Genomic DNA, 20798 nt, shown 5'->3' with positions numbered 1-20798 from the left:
TAATGGTATATAACTGTTTTATTCAACAATGCTCGTATGGAATAATCAACGATCGTTTTACAATCGAAACGCAATATTACCAGTGCGAAACGCATAAAATGTATAGCATATATACACATATATATGAAATAATATTATATTCAACATATTTCTGTATTACATAGAAGATGGGATGATTCGAACACTTTACTTTGGTTTGCTGGTTAGGCGTTTTTCAATTGACGACAATTTATAGAATTTAATTTATAATTCCATATAAGTAATGTGATTTTGTGCCATAAGAATTGATACTGAAATTCGAAATATAAGTGTTAAAAAATCGTACGAGCAATTTAAATTTACTTTAAACCCACACGCATATAAATATGCCTAATATTATTGATCCGAGTAGTACTCAAGAATATAATATAATAATAATTGTACATTATGCATGTGTAGGGGGTGGGTCATTTTTTTTTCGTATGTCCATGATAGTATAAGTGGAATCTATAAGAGTAAAAATTGTTATTATAACAACTTATGAGGAACCTTGTATTAATTGCTTAATTAACCCGGTGAAAATTGATTGATTTTTTTTCAAAATTTCAAAGTTTATAAATAGGTCAAAAATAGTTGAAATATTTTGAACATTTTATCATGTAGCTTCAGACAATTATAATATTTTATCATAATCATTTGGTGAAAATTTTAAGTATCTATTTATAGTTAACTTTTGAATTACAAAAAAATATCAAAAATCGTTTGAGGAGAAATTATTAACTAACAGTTGGTAAAAAAATGAATTTTAAATGCTTACACGAAATGATTCCAGTGTTGGGAATAGATGACTAAAATAATATCTAGATAGAGATATTAGATTATATAGGTTGGAATTTATCTAAATGAAGATAATTGATAAAAATACATAAAGTATACAGATAAAGTTAATAGATAAATGTAATTTATCTAGATAAAAAAATAGTTAACCTTTTTTTTGTATTTTTTTCACTTGACATAAACTATTTAGTGGCTTAGCCAGAAATCACCCATGGGGGGAATTACTGGATTAATTACCATATATAATTATTAAACATATAGCCTTGCCCGTATACTACACAGACCAAGAGTAAGGACCGGACCATTTGAAAATGTGTTCATTGCTATTGTCAATTTAGATTTAATTTAAGAAAATAATATCAATTAATCTCAAATTATTATACTATTATACATTTTACTTCATTTATAACGAATACTATTAATTTAAAGAAACATAATACAGTGTTTTATTTTTCTTTACATTGCTGACTAGCAGATAAAAAGGTGCAAACACTATTTTCGTCGCAGCCGATTGAAGTCCTTGGGTAAATAACTAGGAGGTAATAGTATCATTTTTTTTAAGACTTCAAGCTGCATGGTTATTATAGCTAGTTTTTACTTTGGACAATATTCCACACTATTATTTTTAACTGACGATTCACTATGTCATTCGAGAGGTTCAAAAATAAATCATAAAATGAACTTCGTTTTTTTGACACTCGACAACCCCATTCGGTTTGTATGGGGCTACGATTGGTACGCGTTTTTTAAGTGAGGCAGATAGATCGTTACAAAGGACCCGGGTGTCACCCATCTGGGAGCCTGCTCGACTGCTGCACACATAACTATATTAGTGACTGCGTCCAATCACCGCGCTTCACCAGGTCATTATAAAATAAACTCTAATATACTAACCACGTTAAATTTTATATTATATGTTTATAAATTTACCAGTTTAAATTCTTGCCAAATGTATTATATGTACAATTTGACGTATCAACAAATTGTATACAATATTACAATAGTTAATATAGCAAGAGTACTGAGTAGTAAAATATATAATGGTATATACAGATTAGTGTAAATTGAATCATATTTTGATGGTTGTGGCCAAATCGATAAAATCAAATATTTGAGTAACTTGATTATGATATTTAAAAGGTGATTTTTAAAGGATTTAATATAGATACATGTATATTTTAGAAAATTAAGGTTTCAGAAATATAGTAAAAATATATTGGACTAGGTACGTTATATGTTATGTCATATCACATTAAAAAACTGGAAATTGTTGGCATGTTGGCGGCCATCAAAAACCCATAGGTCATAAGTCATTTCATATTAGAAGTTCAAAAGTAATGAAGATATAAAGATTAAAGGCAAACATTTTTTTATAAGCATTTTAAATTCAATTTTTTTATAAAATTCCATCATAATCACAAACATTATCAAATTATTTTGTATTTAAAAATGTAAATAATGTTAAATTTTTATAGCACAGAACTCAAAATTCAAAATAAGGTTAAAATATTTATAAATATAAGTTATAGGTACCTGTTTAATCATTACAAATAATAGGTAACAACTAGGCAACAAAAAACAGCGGTAAAACGGAAATATTTTCACGACACCAGTTTTGAATTAAATTTATCTTGATGTTTTTGTTGTAATTCAAAAATAATTAGGTAACCCTAATGAGTTAAAATGTTAATCAAATACTTAAAGTACCTACATTTTATTTTGACCTGATATTATAATGTCTAAAATATTTTCCATTTTGTAGTGTTTGACAAATTCCTTATAAAATGGAATTCGTTCCGTTCCTCGTTCTTTTTTTAAAAAAAGGAATTCGTTCTGTTCCTTGTACATTAAAAAAATAAAAGAATTCGTTCCTTTGTCGTTCCTTTGGAAAATGAACGAGTTCCTTTTTTAGTTCCAAATAAAATGAAAATTCTTATTTAATCATTAATGTTTTTTTTTCGTATTATGCATACTTCTTTAATTTTAATTTATAATTTATAACTAAAAGTAGGTACATATTTTATATATTTATGCACTATATTATTATACTCGTACATTTTGAGATTTTCTTCAAAATTAAAGTTTTGGCTAACATATGTCGATTGTCTTAGCATCGATACTCGACAACAATCACTAATTAGGAAGATACATTATACACATTAAAAAAATATACTTAATTTCAATTTTTACATACTTATCTGTGTAAGTTATCGGAACTAGAAATGAACGAACATTTTGTTTTTTTCCTTAAAAAAAGAACTAGTTCATTTTCTCGTTCTTTTTTTATAAAAAGGAATTCGTTCCAGGAATCCGTTCCTTTTGGAACTCGTTCCTTCCAAACACTGCCATTTTGTAGAGTCGGCTATATAATAACTTATTATTATAGCAAAATTACATTAAAAATACAACATCTAGGACGTTACCAAATAGGTATGTAATCTTTATTTATTAGATTTACCGAATTCGTTACCATATGTATTAATTTATTTTTTCAATTATTAAGTTGTGTTTTGTATGTATTATGATTTTTTTTTCCGTTTTTTATTAATGTTGGGTTTTTATAAAAAAAATTATATATTATATGAGCACTGTTATTATTGGCGTATTATAAAACCAGACTCGACAAGAAGAAGAGTATGAGGTCTAATATATACTACGATAACCATAGGTGGTCTCAGGATTTGAATTTTGAAAGGAATTAATTAGTCTCAAATACATTTTAAACATAATATAACGAGCCCCTATGAACCCATGGCTGATAAGCCTTTTGCTTATAAATTATTTACCCAAAAGCTGTTTTTGAATAAATCTGGATTATCAAATCTATCCTAAGTGCACTTATGAATTGTATAATTAATTTTAATTAATGCAATCTAAACTACGACCTGCAGCCACATCTTAATTGGTTGACGGAATATCACTTCACGCGTTTTAGCACGCTAAGTACTGTGTTGGCAGCTTTTTTAAATCGAGGAAAAATAATTAAATTAATTGAAAACATTACTTTAAACACTATATATAAATATCTAAATTAAAATAAGTTAAACACTTGTTGGATACATTCATTAAAATAATTTACAGTAGAAATATTACAATATATAAATAAACTAATTCTATTCGATTAAACAGTGTATAGATTATAGTCACGATCGTCGTCAACAATAATACAATACTAGCCAACACAGTATAATAAAATTGTATCGTGTTAACTATTTATTATACGTCATAGTAATATAATAATAATAAAAATTGATAATAGGTATATATCGTCATTGAATTTACTTCAGGTATTACTTATGTAGGTATATACAATAGAATATTGTGTGGCAAGGGCTGGAAGTGAGCAATTTTATTCGCAGGCGATGTCTGTAGCTAGCCGCAGTCGAGGGCCGAATTTCACTAAAGACTTAAATATTGCTTTCCCTCACGAGTCAGACATAAGTCATAACCATCACTGCTCTGTGTCAATCGATCACGGAAAGTCGGCAAAGGTACTATGCAGTGAGGTTATAATATGAATATAAGATGTAACCCATGATGTACATCGTGATGTAACCTAAAGTTAATGTTTTGTAAGGACCGTGGTATAAATTTTAATGTTGCCCCAATAACTTATTCGAGGGGGGGGGGGGGGGTAACATTTTTTTTATTCCCTTTGATTTTTTGTCAGAATATATGCTGTATACACTATACAGTAAATTTCTCGTTTATTTTCAAAATGATTTATTTTACACAACATGCAATCTTTCTACAACATCGCAGCTATATATCTATTTATTTATTTAAATTATTTGTAAATTTATCGAATAATATTATATAATATGTAGGTATATGAATGGTAGGTATACATCATGATCACGCACCACCGTTATTACAACAATTATAGGTAGAAAAACAAAATAATATATCTACCGATTCATACGCGATACGCCGACCACAAACCGTTCGATATATATTATGTATATAGATTAATTCGTCTACAACAGTAGACGCAGAAATACGCTATGTATGATAAATTTTTTATAACATAAATAGTTAATACTATTATTATATAAACTCTCATGTTTTTCTACTGCCACAGCCGATCAGTAATGTAGGAACATTAAATCAACGCCACAGCCAACAATAAATTATGATATACTGACTATACCAAGATTACCTATATTTTATATTTTATGACTAAGTTCCTAGTAACTAGGTACTCTCATTTATTTGTCTACTATATTATGAATAAATAACGAACAGACAGCTACAGGTTCATTACAATATAATTTATTACAATCAAATGTTATTAGGCATAGAAGACAATATTATAATTTCCATTGTAAACCACTACAATATGTTGATACTATAATAGTACTTATATGTCTTATGTCTATTGCATACACTAATATATATATAATATATTGTTTCACAGATTACACAATTAAATAATTTTAAAAATATGACTTTAATATTAATTGGTCTTAGTATGTTATATTATAAATAGAGTTATATAAACACATTACACGTACACATGTTGCTGTATAAAGTATACAAACTATAGCGCACTTACAATAAATTATTAATAAGTTATACTTGGATGCGTTTTCCGCTCTCATCATAATACTAGTACATTGTATTTTATAAATTAAAGTAATTTTTTTTAAGTAGGTATTAATTTTATTTTTCAATTTTTTAAACATATTTTGGAATTATCTAATGATAGAAACGTTGCAGAAACTTATAAAATAAGGTTATATTCTGCGATTCATAAGAAATATGCATGTTATACCACTTGGATATAATACGTAACATACAGGCAATTATAATTGTCAGTACCTATATAATATAATATCATTATGATTTTGAATTTGATTACATGGATATAATATAACGTTTTTCGCTTACATTTTTACCTCATCGAATGACACGAATTTTTAATATATTTTTTTTTTGTTTACCTATTGCAGTATTGATATTAACATACTATTGTAATACATTTATAAATCGTTTTTGGTGATGCGATTATTATATTAATTATAGAATTATTATATAAATATATTAAACACGATCACGTGGAGAAACGCCACGGGAGTTTTAGGATTTCAATAAGTAAAAAATATTATTCGTTAATTGAATAATGTGAATTATTATAAATAAAAATGAAATCAATCATCACAGCGGTAATGATGACAATTTACTATAGTAAAATATTTTATTATTACGTGGTTTATTGTACTCGTCAAAACTTTCACGGAACGACGACGGTTATCGCGGTTAGGTCCTGCAATTTATGATTTTTCGTCGACGCGATTTTCGTCTTCTGCATGCATATTATTATTATAACATTATTAGAATCAAAAAAGAAACGCGTGCCGTACTATAATATTATTATAATAATAAATTATCACTCGTCGCGGGGTGCAGCTTACAACACTATTGAAATATAAGCCAATATTACATATACTATCAATATATATTTTATTAATTACTACGGGAAGTATGGAGGGGGGATACACATAAAATCACTTAAACCGTTATTATAATAATATTAAATCTATGTCTTAGGATTCGTATGACCTTTTCGCGTGAATATAATATAATGAGATATGTTCTATGTAAAATAAATATTAAGTGCTATATCGATGTGACATCGACGACCATTATATTATTATTATATTTGAGTGTTTTGCAAAATATATAATGTCACCTGTATAATATTATACCTACGCATCAAACGGCGAACGCATAATGACGTGTCTGACTTCGAAAGGATCTTCGTTTACGCACGGAGGATGTGACACGTTGAAACTTGTATGTCTTGCGTTAAAGACGGTTCTCTTGGGGTTTATCAGTCGCCAATAGTAACTATACGCGTGACGTGATTTATTCTAACGTCGTGACTATGTGACGGAATTGTTTGCGAGGGGGAGGGGACTTATGGTTAATAGTATCCCGCGTGACCAATTTATGACATAAAATGGCTGGAACGGGGGTGGGGGGATTGGTGAGTTCCAGACACGTGTCACGTGATCGCCGAAAGTAAGGGACGACAAAGAATACAGATCTTCAGTCAGGGACAAACATTAGATATAGGTACGACAACCAACGATAATAAAAATAACAATGATAGTAATAATATAGAAACAATTATAATAATGACAATAATAATATACTACTAATAATAATAATAATAATAATTTAGTTATGACAATGCGAGTGGGGTCGTCCGAATAACATAAATTCTGTGTACGCAGTCCGCCGAGCGACAAACTCGTATTTAGGTGGTCGTAGTAGGTATGCTTAGGTATGTGTATGATGTATGTGTTTGAATATTGTCCATGTTAAGTGCGTACGCTTATCTCCTGTCTCTTCTTGCACCGCTGCCGAGCCAAATAGCACAGAGCTATCGTTATCAGTATGACGATGGCAATACTCATCCCGATGCTGATCCATATGACCTCCTCGTTGAAACCACCAGACGCGTGCCCTGCGAAAAACCCGTCGAACATAATATTATATCTTAATACATTTTCTGGGTTTATTGACCTAGTACGACGTACAGTCATCGCAAGGATGTGTCCCCACCATTGTTTTGGAATAGAAAATTAGGATTTAATCAGATTTCGCAGCTGATCCCATGCCAGCTATTCGATAATATACCTACAGTTAAAAACCGTATATTCCAAGACACCATATTATTTGGGATTTCTGTTGTTGACTTTCCCGGACTGTTTATATAATCCCGTTAATATTAGTAATATTTAATAAACTTGTTTTATTCTAGACTGAGTATACTAAAAATTGGTTAAATTATATAACAGAAAATAATAAAAAGTATATAGTTAACTTGCTTAAATAATTTGGTGAAATAAAGATTTAATGACGAAAACGAACGGTAAGATTGTATAATATAATTTAACTATTTAAAGAAGAGCATCTTGATATTTATGTGGCGAAACAAACTTCATTTTTTTAAAAACGAAAATAAACCCGTTTTATCTTAAATTGTTTAGGAGATGATTTTTTCTTGTTAATAATTTTGGTTTATTTACAGTTATTAAACATAAATCCTTACAACCTACTTTAAGAATAATTATGGACCACAATAATAAGTTTAGAAGATATTATGATGATTCAAAAATTAAAGTTATTAATATTAGTTTCATAAAACTGACTTAGTATAAAGAGTAGGGTTTTAACATTTCATAAACCATTTAATTTAGGTGAAAAATAAAAATAATTCTTAAATTAAAAAGAATAAATATTACTATAGTTAGGTATATAGGTGAGTACTTAGGTCTTGGAGTGAGAAATTTTTAAAAGTATGTTTATTCATTAACTGTACGCAACAAAGATAATCATGCGCTGTATAGAAGTTGCTTATGAAAAATCTGATCAACAATTTGCAGTAAAAAGGGTTATTTTCAATTAAAAATGAAGCTTATAATGCCACGGTATACTTCAGTGCCAAAGCTAGAAAAAAATGTTGGAGGGGGGCACTTAATTTTTTCTCTAGTCTTTGAAATGTTAGAATATCTAATTATGACCCTTTTGTTCATAAAGTGTATCTACTACTCGTTTTATAACTATGTTATATTTATGTTAACAAGTATGGTACCTACATTGGCTACATTTTAATATAACAATGTATTAATATTATTGTAAACTAGTGTTGGACGAGTATTGTTTTTTAATTTCGAGTCGAGTCAAGTCGAGTTTCAATTATTTTGAGTCGAGTCAAGTTCAAAATTCGAGTACTCGACAAATGCCGAGTATTGAAAAGATGCGAGTATTTTAAATTGTTCTAAAAATAGATTTTCCAAAAATATTATATTTTCTTTCATACAGTTATATAATTAATTAAAACTATTGTTATCAATCTAAACCATCATGTATCACCTTCCTGGTATTCATATCGGATATATGGGTTCTTTCAGTTATTTTAACATTTATTTTTCAATAAATTACTATTTATAGTATTTTTAATAATAAAAATAATAACACGAGTACTCGACTCAAAGCGAGTAGTGAGTACTCGTATTTACAAGTCCAAAAAAAATTTAGTCGAATCGAGTCGAGTACTCGAACTCGATTTGAACATTTTTCCAAAGTCGAGTACTCGACCAACACTATTGTAAACTATAGGTTAATGTATATTCATCAATATTATTATCATTATATCAAAATGTGTTGTAATCAAAACATTCCATTTTTGGTTCGAATATTATTAAAATTTACTAACAAAAATACAAGACTATATTAGGACAGTTGAAAGCTGGTAGTTTTTTCGTGCAATTAGATCAATAAGCAGAAAAAAATATACTTCCAGAAATCCAATTTTAATTTCGAAAAAAACATAACAATTTCTCCGCTTTTTGTGTGTTTTGATGGAAGCATTTTTTTTTTTTTAGTAATTCAAAAGTAAAAGTGAATTTTGAAAAAAAAATACTCTGGTACTATAATACTAATTAAACAATACTACAGATCATAAATCCATTTCCTACATAATCTAGAAAAGAGATTAAGGAATTCAAATATATGTCTTCAAAATTAAAATAGCCAAAAGGGCTTTTGGTACTGTGTGAATTTATCTTCCACTTTTTGGGAGTTTTGTGGCACATGTAAGTTGAACCTTTTTTTATCACAAAATATAGTGACGTGACTGCGCTTATGTACTTTACTGGGGTTCAAGAATCTTAGCCGTCGTTTATCTTAAATTACATAAAGCGTTCGGGGAACTCGCACACACTAATGATCAGTACACACACACATAGATATAGTATTGACGATGGATGTACAATATTTTCTAAAGCCGACCTCTTCAAAATGGTTCACTTCGACAGCCTTAACTTTGAATTTTTATCAAACCTATAATATAATATACAACAAGCTAAAAAAAAATTCCGGGGGGGGCACGTTCCCCCCGTGACCATCCCCTGGCTACGGCACTGGTATACTTAAACGGTTTAAAATCTAAGTACATATTTTAAAATAAAGTCTTTAACTCTTAAAGTTTACTTAACAATTTAAAAAATAAGAATACATTACTAAAGTATAAAGGGAGTGAGTATGATTGGAGTGAACACCCTGTGACCTGTGTACACGTAATATTTGATTTTAATTCTTTATGAGGGGGTTTGAACGAATAATAAAAATATCTGTAAAGAAGGATAGTTGAGAAAATTGCCTCGGGATCGTTAGCGTTTTTCATACACTCTGTTATTATATAATTCATAATATACGTAGGAACAACGTTATGTTTAATGTAGATTCAATCAAACGGAAGGCCAGTACAGAAACTATAACCAACAATCTATTTTTTTTATTTTAACAAAAGTACGTTTTTCGGGTAGTTTCTCGGTGACTTTTTTTTCGAAAATTAAAATTATTCTTAACAATAGAGGCTGTTGAAATAAAACTGTATACAGAGTTCGATTCCACGTCTAATCCATCAATCACAATAATTTTTTTTTTTAATTGAGATAGTATAGTTCCGATTTTTTTTTTTATATAAATCACTAGAAGGCTTTTTTACTATAACGATCTTTAAGAATACTTTTTAAAGGTGTATTTAAATATTAATGAATAAACATTTTGCCTTTTGGGAAATAATATATACTATATTATACTATAATATACTTTATAGTTTATACTATATTATATTGTCATGAGAAATCGAGCGACTATCAAATGCTGTAAAAATATGAATTTCAAACGCTCATAAAAATTTAATTTGACTTTCTTGTAGACATTTTTTTTTTAATAAAGGTAGACAATATAATGAGGAATCTTGTATTACATTTTAAAATCTCAGATTTAAAAAGAAAATTTTCGTCATTTATATACGTATTTTGTTAATATTTGAACTTTAGATGCTTATAAAAAAAAAATTGTGATTATGGATTTTTAATTTATTTCATCTGTCATTGAAACAATATACTAGGAGCCTTCTATTAAATTTTCAAGCTTTTTAACCAACAAATAAAATTTTATTGATATTTATAGAAAAAAAAACTAAAAAAAATGGAAACTGAAAATGTCCGTAAAGAGTTTAAAATAAGTCAAAATATTTGGAAAATGTTATGGTATATAGAAAATGCTAATATAAACATTCAGTCAAAATTTCATGTACCTACGTTCATTTATTTAAGTGTTGCACCAAAAACCAAAGTACCAACTAGATTCACTTTCCTATCAGAAAAGATACTGTTGAAGAAAATCCAAACACTTTTACTGTCCTAAAAGGTGATGACAGACACAAAAAAAAAATTAAAAATTAAAAAAAAACACACATAATATTGTAAAATCAATACATTCATCGTTCCACTCAGAATCTAAATAACAGTTTTATGCATTCAACAAAAAACTTAAGCGCAGTCAATAGGTATTGACTTATAGGTAATTGCTTCTAAATTATTGTGACTATTGACTCACTCAACGTAAAACGAATAAAATATAATCACACTCACATAAATGTTACCTATCAAAACAAATTTAATAGTAAAATATAATTATACATCACATTATGTTTAACTCATAATTTATAAATGTAAAGTAGTTATAATTGTCTTTATGTGTAAAAATGATCGTGCTATATATGATTTCGTATACATTTGCAGTAAGCACAAAATATTGATGACTAAAGTCAGTAACTATATTGATTGTATTTTAAATGAATAATAAAGTTAATTTGACAAACCGTTCGTTAAATCTTAAATTATAAATGAAAACATTTAAACACACATACGTATAATATTATGTAAGCCTTCCACACAAACAAAAATACAAACATTAGCATATCTAACATACAGGATGATTTATCATATATTATTCTCACTACCATTTTTATTAGTTTACTTAAATTCGTTACATCGTATAAGTCTTGGGGCCATACCAACTTATTTTTCAAAAGAGAACCATTTTCTCTGTAAATTGTTAAGCCCATGATTTTTTGAAAATTTTGAAGTATCTTGATTGAAATTTGAACGAGTAGGTTTTGAGTTATTTATCTTTGTGTACTATAGATCCATTATTATAATTAAAAACCGGATTTATATGCTTAAAATCTTGAAAATAAGATGTTTTTATGCTCTATGTTTTCATCAAAATAATCTTTTATATGCAAAAATATTCTTTTTCATAAAAATGTATTAAACACTTAAAAAACAAATAAAAGTAACAGCTTATAAAAATAAACAGTTATATTTAATCTATAATATGGCGATAGACTGCCATACTGGTGTATCTATATTTAACTGTTGTAACACAGACTTATGAATTCAAAAAATAATAATTCTAAAATAAAAAATAAGAAAAAATTGCATATAGTTCATAACCAGAATAATATCATGTACCTATTCAAACTCAAACTAAAATAATTCAATCTTATGAACTCAAAAAAATAAAAAAATTTTATTATCTATTAGATTTTTATAAAATATTCAAATTTGAACCCAATATGGCAATATATTCCTAAAACATGTTTTTTACACAAAATATTCTTTGACCTTAAAATATTCTATTTTACGCGCGAAAAAATTTTGGATATCAGTTCATAGGTAAATAAATCGTCGAGAAAGCTTATCCGATTGGAGCTGCATACTCTCAGTAAAAATATGTAAAACCATAAAAATCCGGTCTCTGATGACCTAACTATGATTATAATAATAGTTGATTATTTGAAAATTATAGTAATTCAAATTAATTTATTGACATTTTATAATAAATTCTGATTATGATAAATATTAAATACTCCAGATTCAATACTACATCTATTTTATAATATTGTAAAAACATTTAAGGAGTCTTATCTTTAGTAGTATAATACTATAATATGACGTATTTTACTAACTCAAACATTTTCAAAAAATCATTTCGTCAACTATTTTCAGAAATATAGATTGATTCCTATTTGAAAAAATAAATGTATATTGTCACAATGCACAGGATGAAAAGTAAAATAAATAGTATAACAAATATAATTGATTGAAAATATGGTTCTTAAATCTTAAGTGTGATTAAAGATTACAAAAATTAGTATTTGAATAATTTAATTACTTAAAAACTAGGGGAGCATGCTATTGGTACTTGGTTGAATTAAGTCCGGAACTATATAGTTATAATACGATATAGTACGTCATATAATATAATATAAATCGCATTATAAATTTATAAATATAATTATTTTTGTAATATTTTGTTCACACCCAAACGGAATCCTAAAATGGTAACCAATTATTTCATAAAATCGACAAAAATATTTAATATATATACACCTATAATATGCCTCGTAATATTACAGTAGTAAAATAATAATATTATAGTACCTAACTAACATTGTGTTTCTACAACTATTGAATCGAACTAAGGGACATTGTGTATTATTTTTGCTGCCTCGTAAGAATATCACAAACACATAACTGTAAAAATTTTTAAAAAAGAAATGGCTCTATTTACGGCACAAATTCTATAACTCGATACCTATTATAGGTAATAATATTATAATAATATAACAATCGTTACCGAATGATAATTCAATAATTTAATACAACGACGTGCCGTATACATTCACCGGGCATATTATTATCAGTATATTTACCGTCGCTAGATCCACCCGAATTGTGTACGCCGACACCTTTGCCGGCCACTCTTCCTCCGACCGGCATTATCGATTTCCAGAGGACGACCGCTGGCGCGTAACTTTTGAAAATCCCTACTGCGACCTTCCCCAGCCGCCGCCGCCACCGCCGAATGGTTAATCCGTTATCTGAGGAAGAAATAATAATAACAACAATTACGATCCTGAACTTTTCTAACATTAAAAAAATATATGATATTATAATAATGCGTATTACAACGGCGTGTAATTAATTATTTTGTATTATAAACAGTATAATATTATGTATATTCCGAGCACCGTCGAACCGCATAATGTTTCATAAACGGAAATCTGGCTGTGATAATAATATACCTATATACCTACCACATCCTACGTTTCAATATAATATGGTATAATGTGTTATAATATGTATTAGGTGTATTATATTAGTTACACACCTCGCACTACCCGGGTCAGGTTATTTTCCAACTTTACTGTAAGTAGTTATATTAATATATTCAATACTATTTTACTAACACGTGGTCGTAGGAATGTTGTACAGTAATATTCAATTGACTTCCGACTAATAAGTTATAATATACTACGAAATATTTAAACTTGACTTTGATAATGTGTCGGTATTATAATGCTGTGTACTTGTGTATTGACTATATAATATTGTTACATTTGTCTAATATAAGAAATAGTGATGACAATTATTATTTTATTTCATTTTTCCAGATTCTATGAGAGCAAATAAGATATTTCTAGATGTGGTACAAAATTATGAACTACAGAATAAAACTTAACAGTTAGAAAAGTGCAAAGAGAATATCGAAATACAATCACTAAATAATAATAAATGCAAAAAGCTTCAACAATTAGAAGTAAACAAATTAAATGTTTTATCGAAGGTTCAACAATTGTCTTAAGATAACTCTTATATATTAACTTACTAACTATCTGCATGCTTAATAAAATATTACTATATCAGTATTATACAATGTTTTTTTTTATTGAACAGAGCTATTTATTGATAAATTACGTAAATTATACTATTTTAATTAGCTCATTGGTTAATAAAACGCAAGGACAGTAAAACACTACGTACTAAACAAAAACAAAAACGATGCATTGTTAACTCAATTACACAATTAGTTTTATTTTTTAATTCATCATTTTTTTGTTCCTTGTATTGAAATATCTTATATTTTGCTTTCATAGAGTCTGTGGTGTTGAGTGGGTGGTGCACTATCTGTACGATGTCGCGTGAAGTATTTCCATCACTGGCGATTCGTGTGTATAATCGTACAGAGAGCGCTTTTCACGCTGTAATTTAGTATTTCATTTATACTCCCCATTATTATTACATCTGAGAGTATTTTAGGTAATATTTTGAAGATTTTTTTCACATTTTACCATAGGCACTGGGTATACTTAATCACTACAATTTGCAATAACGGCCTTAGTGGAAGGGCCTCAGATGTTTGAATAATAAATGTATTAACGGACAAACATTTGTATGCCTATAATTTTTATAATTATTTAAACGTTAAGCTCGTCGAGCTATAAATGTGTTTTGAGAAGTTTAAAAATGTATTATTGATACCTATAATCGCCAGTATTTAAATACAAATTTTGTAATAATTCATTTTTCACATTGACCTCCTGGGTATATTATACGCGGTAGGTTTCCAAGTAAAAACAATGTATCAGCTATTGCACTGCAGCAACTATTTTTGTTTTAGTAAATCGAACTACAAAGTATAGTCTAAATATTGAAAGTGTGCAGTATGGATTTGGGAAATCCCGAATTAGGCAATTTTTATCATTATAATGATTTGAACTGGGTTACCCGTAAATCTACACGTTTCTACAAAAAAAATATATAAATAAGGGCACTGCACTGGATAATTAAATATTTAGATATTATAGGCACGCCAATATACTATACAATAACTTAACACCGTCTACATAGATAACAAATATATTCAAAGATTATTTGTAATACATACCCGGTCGTTGATAGTATTACCTACTTATGCATTGTGTTGACACTAAAATTGAGGACATTTTGTGTTTGAGTGAAAACTGAAACTATAATATCTCAATATCTCACACATATCCAAACACTTCTATAAGTATATATATTATATAATACTGTATCCATATGCTTATACATCATTTACGTCACTAATTTTCCAACCAGGGAGTATATTATACATATTGTATTATATGCATACGTATTATACTACTATACAAACTACTGTTCACGATGTATAATTAATTCCTTAAGGCTTAAACTGAGTTAATGGATTTCCGGGAAGGTGGCTTTTTGTCATGTACGTGAAATCGCATAAAACACCTTTGGCGTGTGGAGAATATCAATTAACACTATTATTATAATATTATCATTTAAAAACACTACAGTAAGAAAAAATATCATTTTACCAATATAAATTAGATTAAATAATTAAAACAATATTGTTATCCGCAATTATCTCGATCACCAATTTTTGAATTGATAAAAAAAAAAAATGATTGTTCAAATCCAACACATTAATTAAAAACAATTTGCTATAAGACATTTACTTAGGATTTGTTGGATCTATAATATATTTTAATATATTAATTTTTCTATATAACCTTTAAAGGAGGTTGGTGAATATACTTAAATCCATCATTGGAGACTCAAAATTATTTTTCCCATATTATTTTTTAATCTCATATTTGTTTGAAATCCAAATGTACGAGCATCTAAACTGTTAATTGTATACACTGTAGAGGGATGAAGTGGCCGTTCGAACTCGGCCTCGGGTGGCATTTTTCTTCAGGCAGTCATGGTGTCCGGAGAGAGAGGCCGCCATCCCCCACCCGGGCATGTGCAGATATCTACGGGTGTCCACTTAAAAATTCTGCCAAGACAAACATACACGTGTTTAAAATCTACAGTACCCTCCCCCATAGTTCCACAGACTAATGAGCTCAGTTGTCGAAGACTCAAACCAAAAAAAAATAAAAATACACATTATAATCCGATTATTTTTCAATTCATAAATTATGAAATGAGAAAATTATTTTTTAAATAATAGTTTATTTTGGCTGTTATAAGAACACGATTTAATTTGTTCACAGTTACTTTTGGGTTTTAGTGAATGTTCGATAAGTCACGAATATACATGTATTACAATATTAAATAGTTGTAGGGATGGACAGTACTCCGATTAAATTAATTTAATATACATTTTGTAAATTTCGTAATTTGGAGACAGAAAAAATAAATAAAATAATTTCAGTAATTGATAATACATAAAATTAGAAAGTATTTTCAATTTTCATTATTTTTTGAAATATGTAAATATTTTGCAGTTAGTATTTTTCTCAGAAGTTAAATGTATTTTGTATTTTCAGTAGGTATCCAAATTTGACTTATTTTGTATTATGTATTTTGCCCATCCCTGAATAGTTGAATTATTTTGTCCTTGAGACGAAATTTTTACGTACCTATGTATTATATATGCACATAATACCCAACTATTGAATAGGTCCGCTTTGTCGTGAACCATCCCAAAGGAGTTCAATATTATAAATATTATGTACCTTACGTCGTTTGAGTTCAAGGCGATCCCGAGAATCGCATATAATATTATATACTTACTTAGAAACTAAATAAATCGTGTAAATCTATACGCACCCCGCGTGACTGCGTTTCAAATAGCAAAATATATATTATAATGGAAGATAATATAGAAATATTATCAATTCGCGGACTGTGGTGCGTCTAATAATATATTTTACCAACCGTCGCCACCATGGCACCGAGAAAATGCCAAAAACACAAAATCACTTATAATCTCAAATGATCTGTTTAGATTGAACGACCACTATTAAATTCACCCAGATGGTCAATATATTATAATGTACATTATATTAGGTAAACCGTATCATGTTCGCTAGCTCGGACGACGTCCTTTCGTATCGAGTGGCTACATAAATATTGAATGTTCTGTAAGTCTTAAACATCTCAATAACCTGCATAGCTGAGTTTCAGTTACGTAGATTATCCACGGTACCAATAAAATATTTACAGAGGACCACGACAATATTTTTTTGTAATGCTATATATTAGTGTGATTACTGCATATGTACCAAGTTTGAGACTCCATTCACAATACAATAAACTTACCAGTGGCGTGTTCGACTTTTTTGAAAGGAGGGTTATGCATCTTTGACTATTCTCAGACCACGTTATATAGAGGTAAATATTATACTTTCATTGCTTTATCATAATATATTGTATATGAAAAAAATAAGCCAAAGGGGGATATGACACCCTCACCCCTTCTCCCACCTCGTGCGCAAGCCCCTGAAAACTAACCATTGACCTTTGCTGTATATTGCGGTAGCTAGGCTGTATGAAATAATATTATGTTAAAAAATGATTGTACTGTACGGGTAGAGGTACCTGTATGTCCTATATCCTTCGTCGAATACATAATATCATACATGAAATAATATATGTCTACTAACTGGTATTTCGCATTTTTCGTTTCGCGCGACGATCAACCTGCTGCAGCTGCAGGTTGTTGTAGTTGTTACAACCGTCTGATACTTTTATCTATTTGTTTATGAACGAAATTTTTTCGTAGATAGGTAAAGCTCATTGATCGTATAAATCACGCGTAATACAGTGTGCGGTATTTACTACACTATTGAATATTCGATATGAATATATATACATAAATTATGTGTTGTGTACATAAAAACGACGGAATCAAGAAAATTGCAGAGCACCCATGGAAAATATACTGTCTCAGAGTAAATAATATATAATAATATATATAAGGTATAGGGACGTCCGGATAAGTCACGATTTGCAGAAGGATTTACGCGCACATCGCGGAGATGATAAATTCATATATTTTATATAGGTACGTATAGGTATCCACGTATCCAATTGAATTCGTTTCCTGAGGTGCACTGTAAAATGTAAATACTAAATAGTCGAGTATCTATATACTATATAATTTTATACTATAATTTATTGCACAATTTTTCAACAAACCGACGACAGGAAAAATTATTTTCATCGCCTCGCATTTTGAGTAATGGCCGACAGGTATTGGGATTCCGTTTTGTGTTACGTTATGCGTATAAAATATGTATAAAAAATAATAAAATGCGTTTTATGGTCAATGGTGCAGTAGAATATGCTGTATCGCGTCGGACCCCCTTTTAATATTATGCTGTTAGCGCGGAATGCCGATATTTGTGAAAAATATGTTATATGTGCACGTGATACCATGCGTATCATCGTATTATCCATTCTCTCAATAATGCCAAATTTCCGGCCAGAACCGATGTACCACTAATCTTTGACTGCATATATTTTATAATTTAAGCCCTTCGCCCACACTGCAGTCTGCAGTTGTAATCTAGTCGTGTAATGCACTGTTTGTAGCCTATACATATCACAAGGAGGGTATGGTAATATAATAGGAAATCTAGCGATTTAAATCAGATAAGAAGAACTGATGTTCTACGATCACACACTGTATCAACTAGATTTTTTTCATGCTGTCAGTTACATATTATTGTGCCTTTAAATTGTTGTCAGCAAATAGTCTAGATTTCTGGAATATCGTCGTGTCGATTTCATTGAGAACGTATAAACCCAAGTGGACATAATATGAATGTCTCGTGTCTTGTGAAATATTTTGAAATTATTATCCGTGCAAATAGTTTTCTATTTTTAAAAAAGAAAACCCCTCAATTATACTAAATTTGCGAATGGTGAAAAAAATAATGAATTTCTGCTATGTTATAATATTATAGGTAATATTATGTACCTACTACCTATAATCTATATATATTAGTACATGCATTACAGAAGGGATTGTTAATACAATACAGAAAATCGATAAATGAATAATGTAACTTATTGTCAACGATGGGGTTCGGATATACATAATATATAATAGTTATATAGGTAGGGTATATAACGTAATATTGATTTCTCGGTCTTGTTATTTATCACTTTCCAACGGTTTTTTTTTTGTCACTATTTAAGTTTTTGTTCGAAGCTCACACAAACTTTAACCCCTGTGGCCCTGTCCAATGTCCACTTTTACAGTTAACCATTAAATAATTGCACCGGAAATGCCGCTGCAGGTTCTCAGCCTTACATTCATCGCGGTCCACCGGTTATCGGTGTCTGATATAAATTGTATTTTCATTCAGTCGACTTGCTTTCCCTCCATCCTGATCGTAGTAAAAAGGTATCAGATCTTACCACATACGTATTCGTCCAGATACCATTCTATCTATATTATCGACTACGTTCAGGTGAAGGTGGAAATTTACGCGCGGTTCCCTTATGCATACTTACAGATATTTTAACGATATCGATTAAAAAATATAGCTACAATTTTTACTGGGTGATATCAAAAACAAATTTTAAAAACCATTTTTTAACACATAATATTTTGTATTAGTATTACAATTTTTTTAAACGATATAAGTACCAAACTTAAAAATTATTAGATAACTAATAAAAATAATCTACGATATTAACTGTGTTCTCAGATACGCACAGCACAATTATTATTTATTACTAGGTAGGTATATTTTCCCAAAGTAATATTAATGAGATGATAATAATTTTAGGAAGAAATATTAAATATTAATTGTAAAATTAACAGATGATGATAAAATATAATGGCATGCCATGAAATGTGTGTGTGTGTGTGTATGTGTGTGTGTATTGTAAACTAGGACATCTGGTTATGACCATAGCGATCTAGTCGCTATTATAATTCAACATCTCTAACTTTGTAAAACTTATAGTTTAATTGTTTGTCAAAAACATAGTGTGACGTGTATGTAAACATTGTAACTTACAGCTTGAACAACTAAATTATTAAGTTACATGACGCAAGCATCGATAGTAGAGTGTATTATGCGATAGGCGGATCAAATACGTACATTTTCCATTTTATGTTTATTACGATCATTAACATACTATAATGCAGAGGTTCCCAAACTGTGGGTCGCGCTATAATTTGATATAATACATATTTTTCGTTGATGTTCAAAGTTCAAATACAGTTTTTCGTTAATCGTTATCTGCGAGATTGACGATTACGAGTTTACAGCACCGTATCAAACAGATTAATAGTTATACCTATTGAAAAGAAAGCGATTTATCTGAAACAAATTAGTGTTAATAAGTACCTAAATACCTAAAAAAAAAAAGGTCATTCAATGTATTGTGGGTCGCTAAATTTTAAAAAATTCTCAAAATGGGTCGTACAATAAAAAGTTTAGGAACCTCTGCTATAATGTATGTTTTAATCATATGTCTTATGACAGTTTAAATTGAATTTACTAGGATGCTATA

The 20798-nt window shown here is 29.0% G+C and overlaps 1 protein-coding gene across 2 annotated transcripts in view; it reads right to left on the bottom strand.

Moving 5' to 3' along the window:
• Positions 1-5066: 5066 nt before the first annotated feature.
• Positions 5067-20798, bottom strand: part of LOC100568890 — a 157753-nt gene continuing 142021 nt past the window's right edge. For both annotated transcript variants that reach the window (XM_029490443.1, XM_029490442.1), the window contains 2 exons: positions 13400-13567; positions 5067-7288 (listed from right to left, as the gene is read on the bottom strand). In XM_029490443.1, coding sequence (XP_029346303.1) covers positions 7143-7288; positions 13400-13466 — 213 coding nt within the window. In that variant the 5' untranslated portion in view covers positions 13467-13567 and the 3' untranslated portion in view covers positions 5067-7142. The remainder of the gene's footprint in view (positions 7289-13399; positions 13568-20798) is intronic.

The sequence above is a fragment of the Acyrthosiphon pisum genome, chromosome A2 (assembly GCF_005508785.2).
Source record: "Acyrthosiphon pisum isolate AL4f chromosome A2, pea_aphid_22Mar2018_4r6ur, whole genome shotgun sequence".
In the NCBI taxonomy this organism is placed as follows: Eukaryota; Metazoa; Arthropoda; class Insecta; order Hemiptera; family Aphididae; genus Acyrthosiphon; species Acyrthosiphon pisum.
This window is presented reverse-complemented; position numbering and strand designations above follow the sequence as displayed.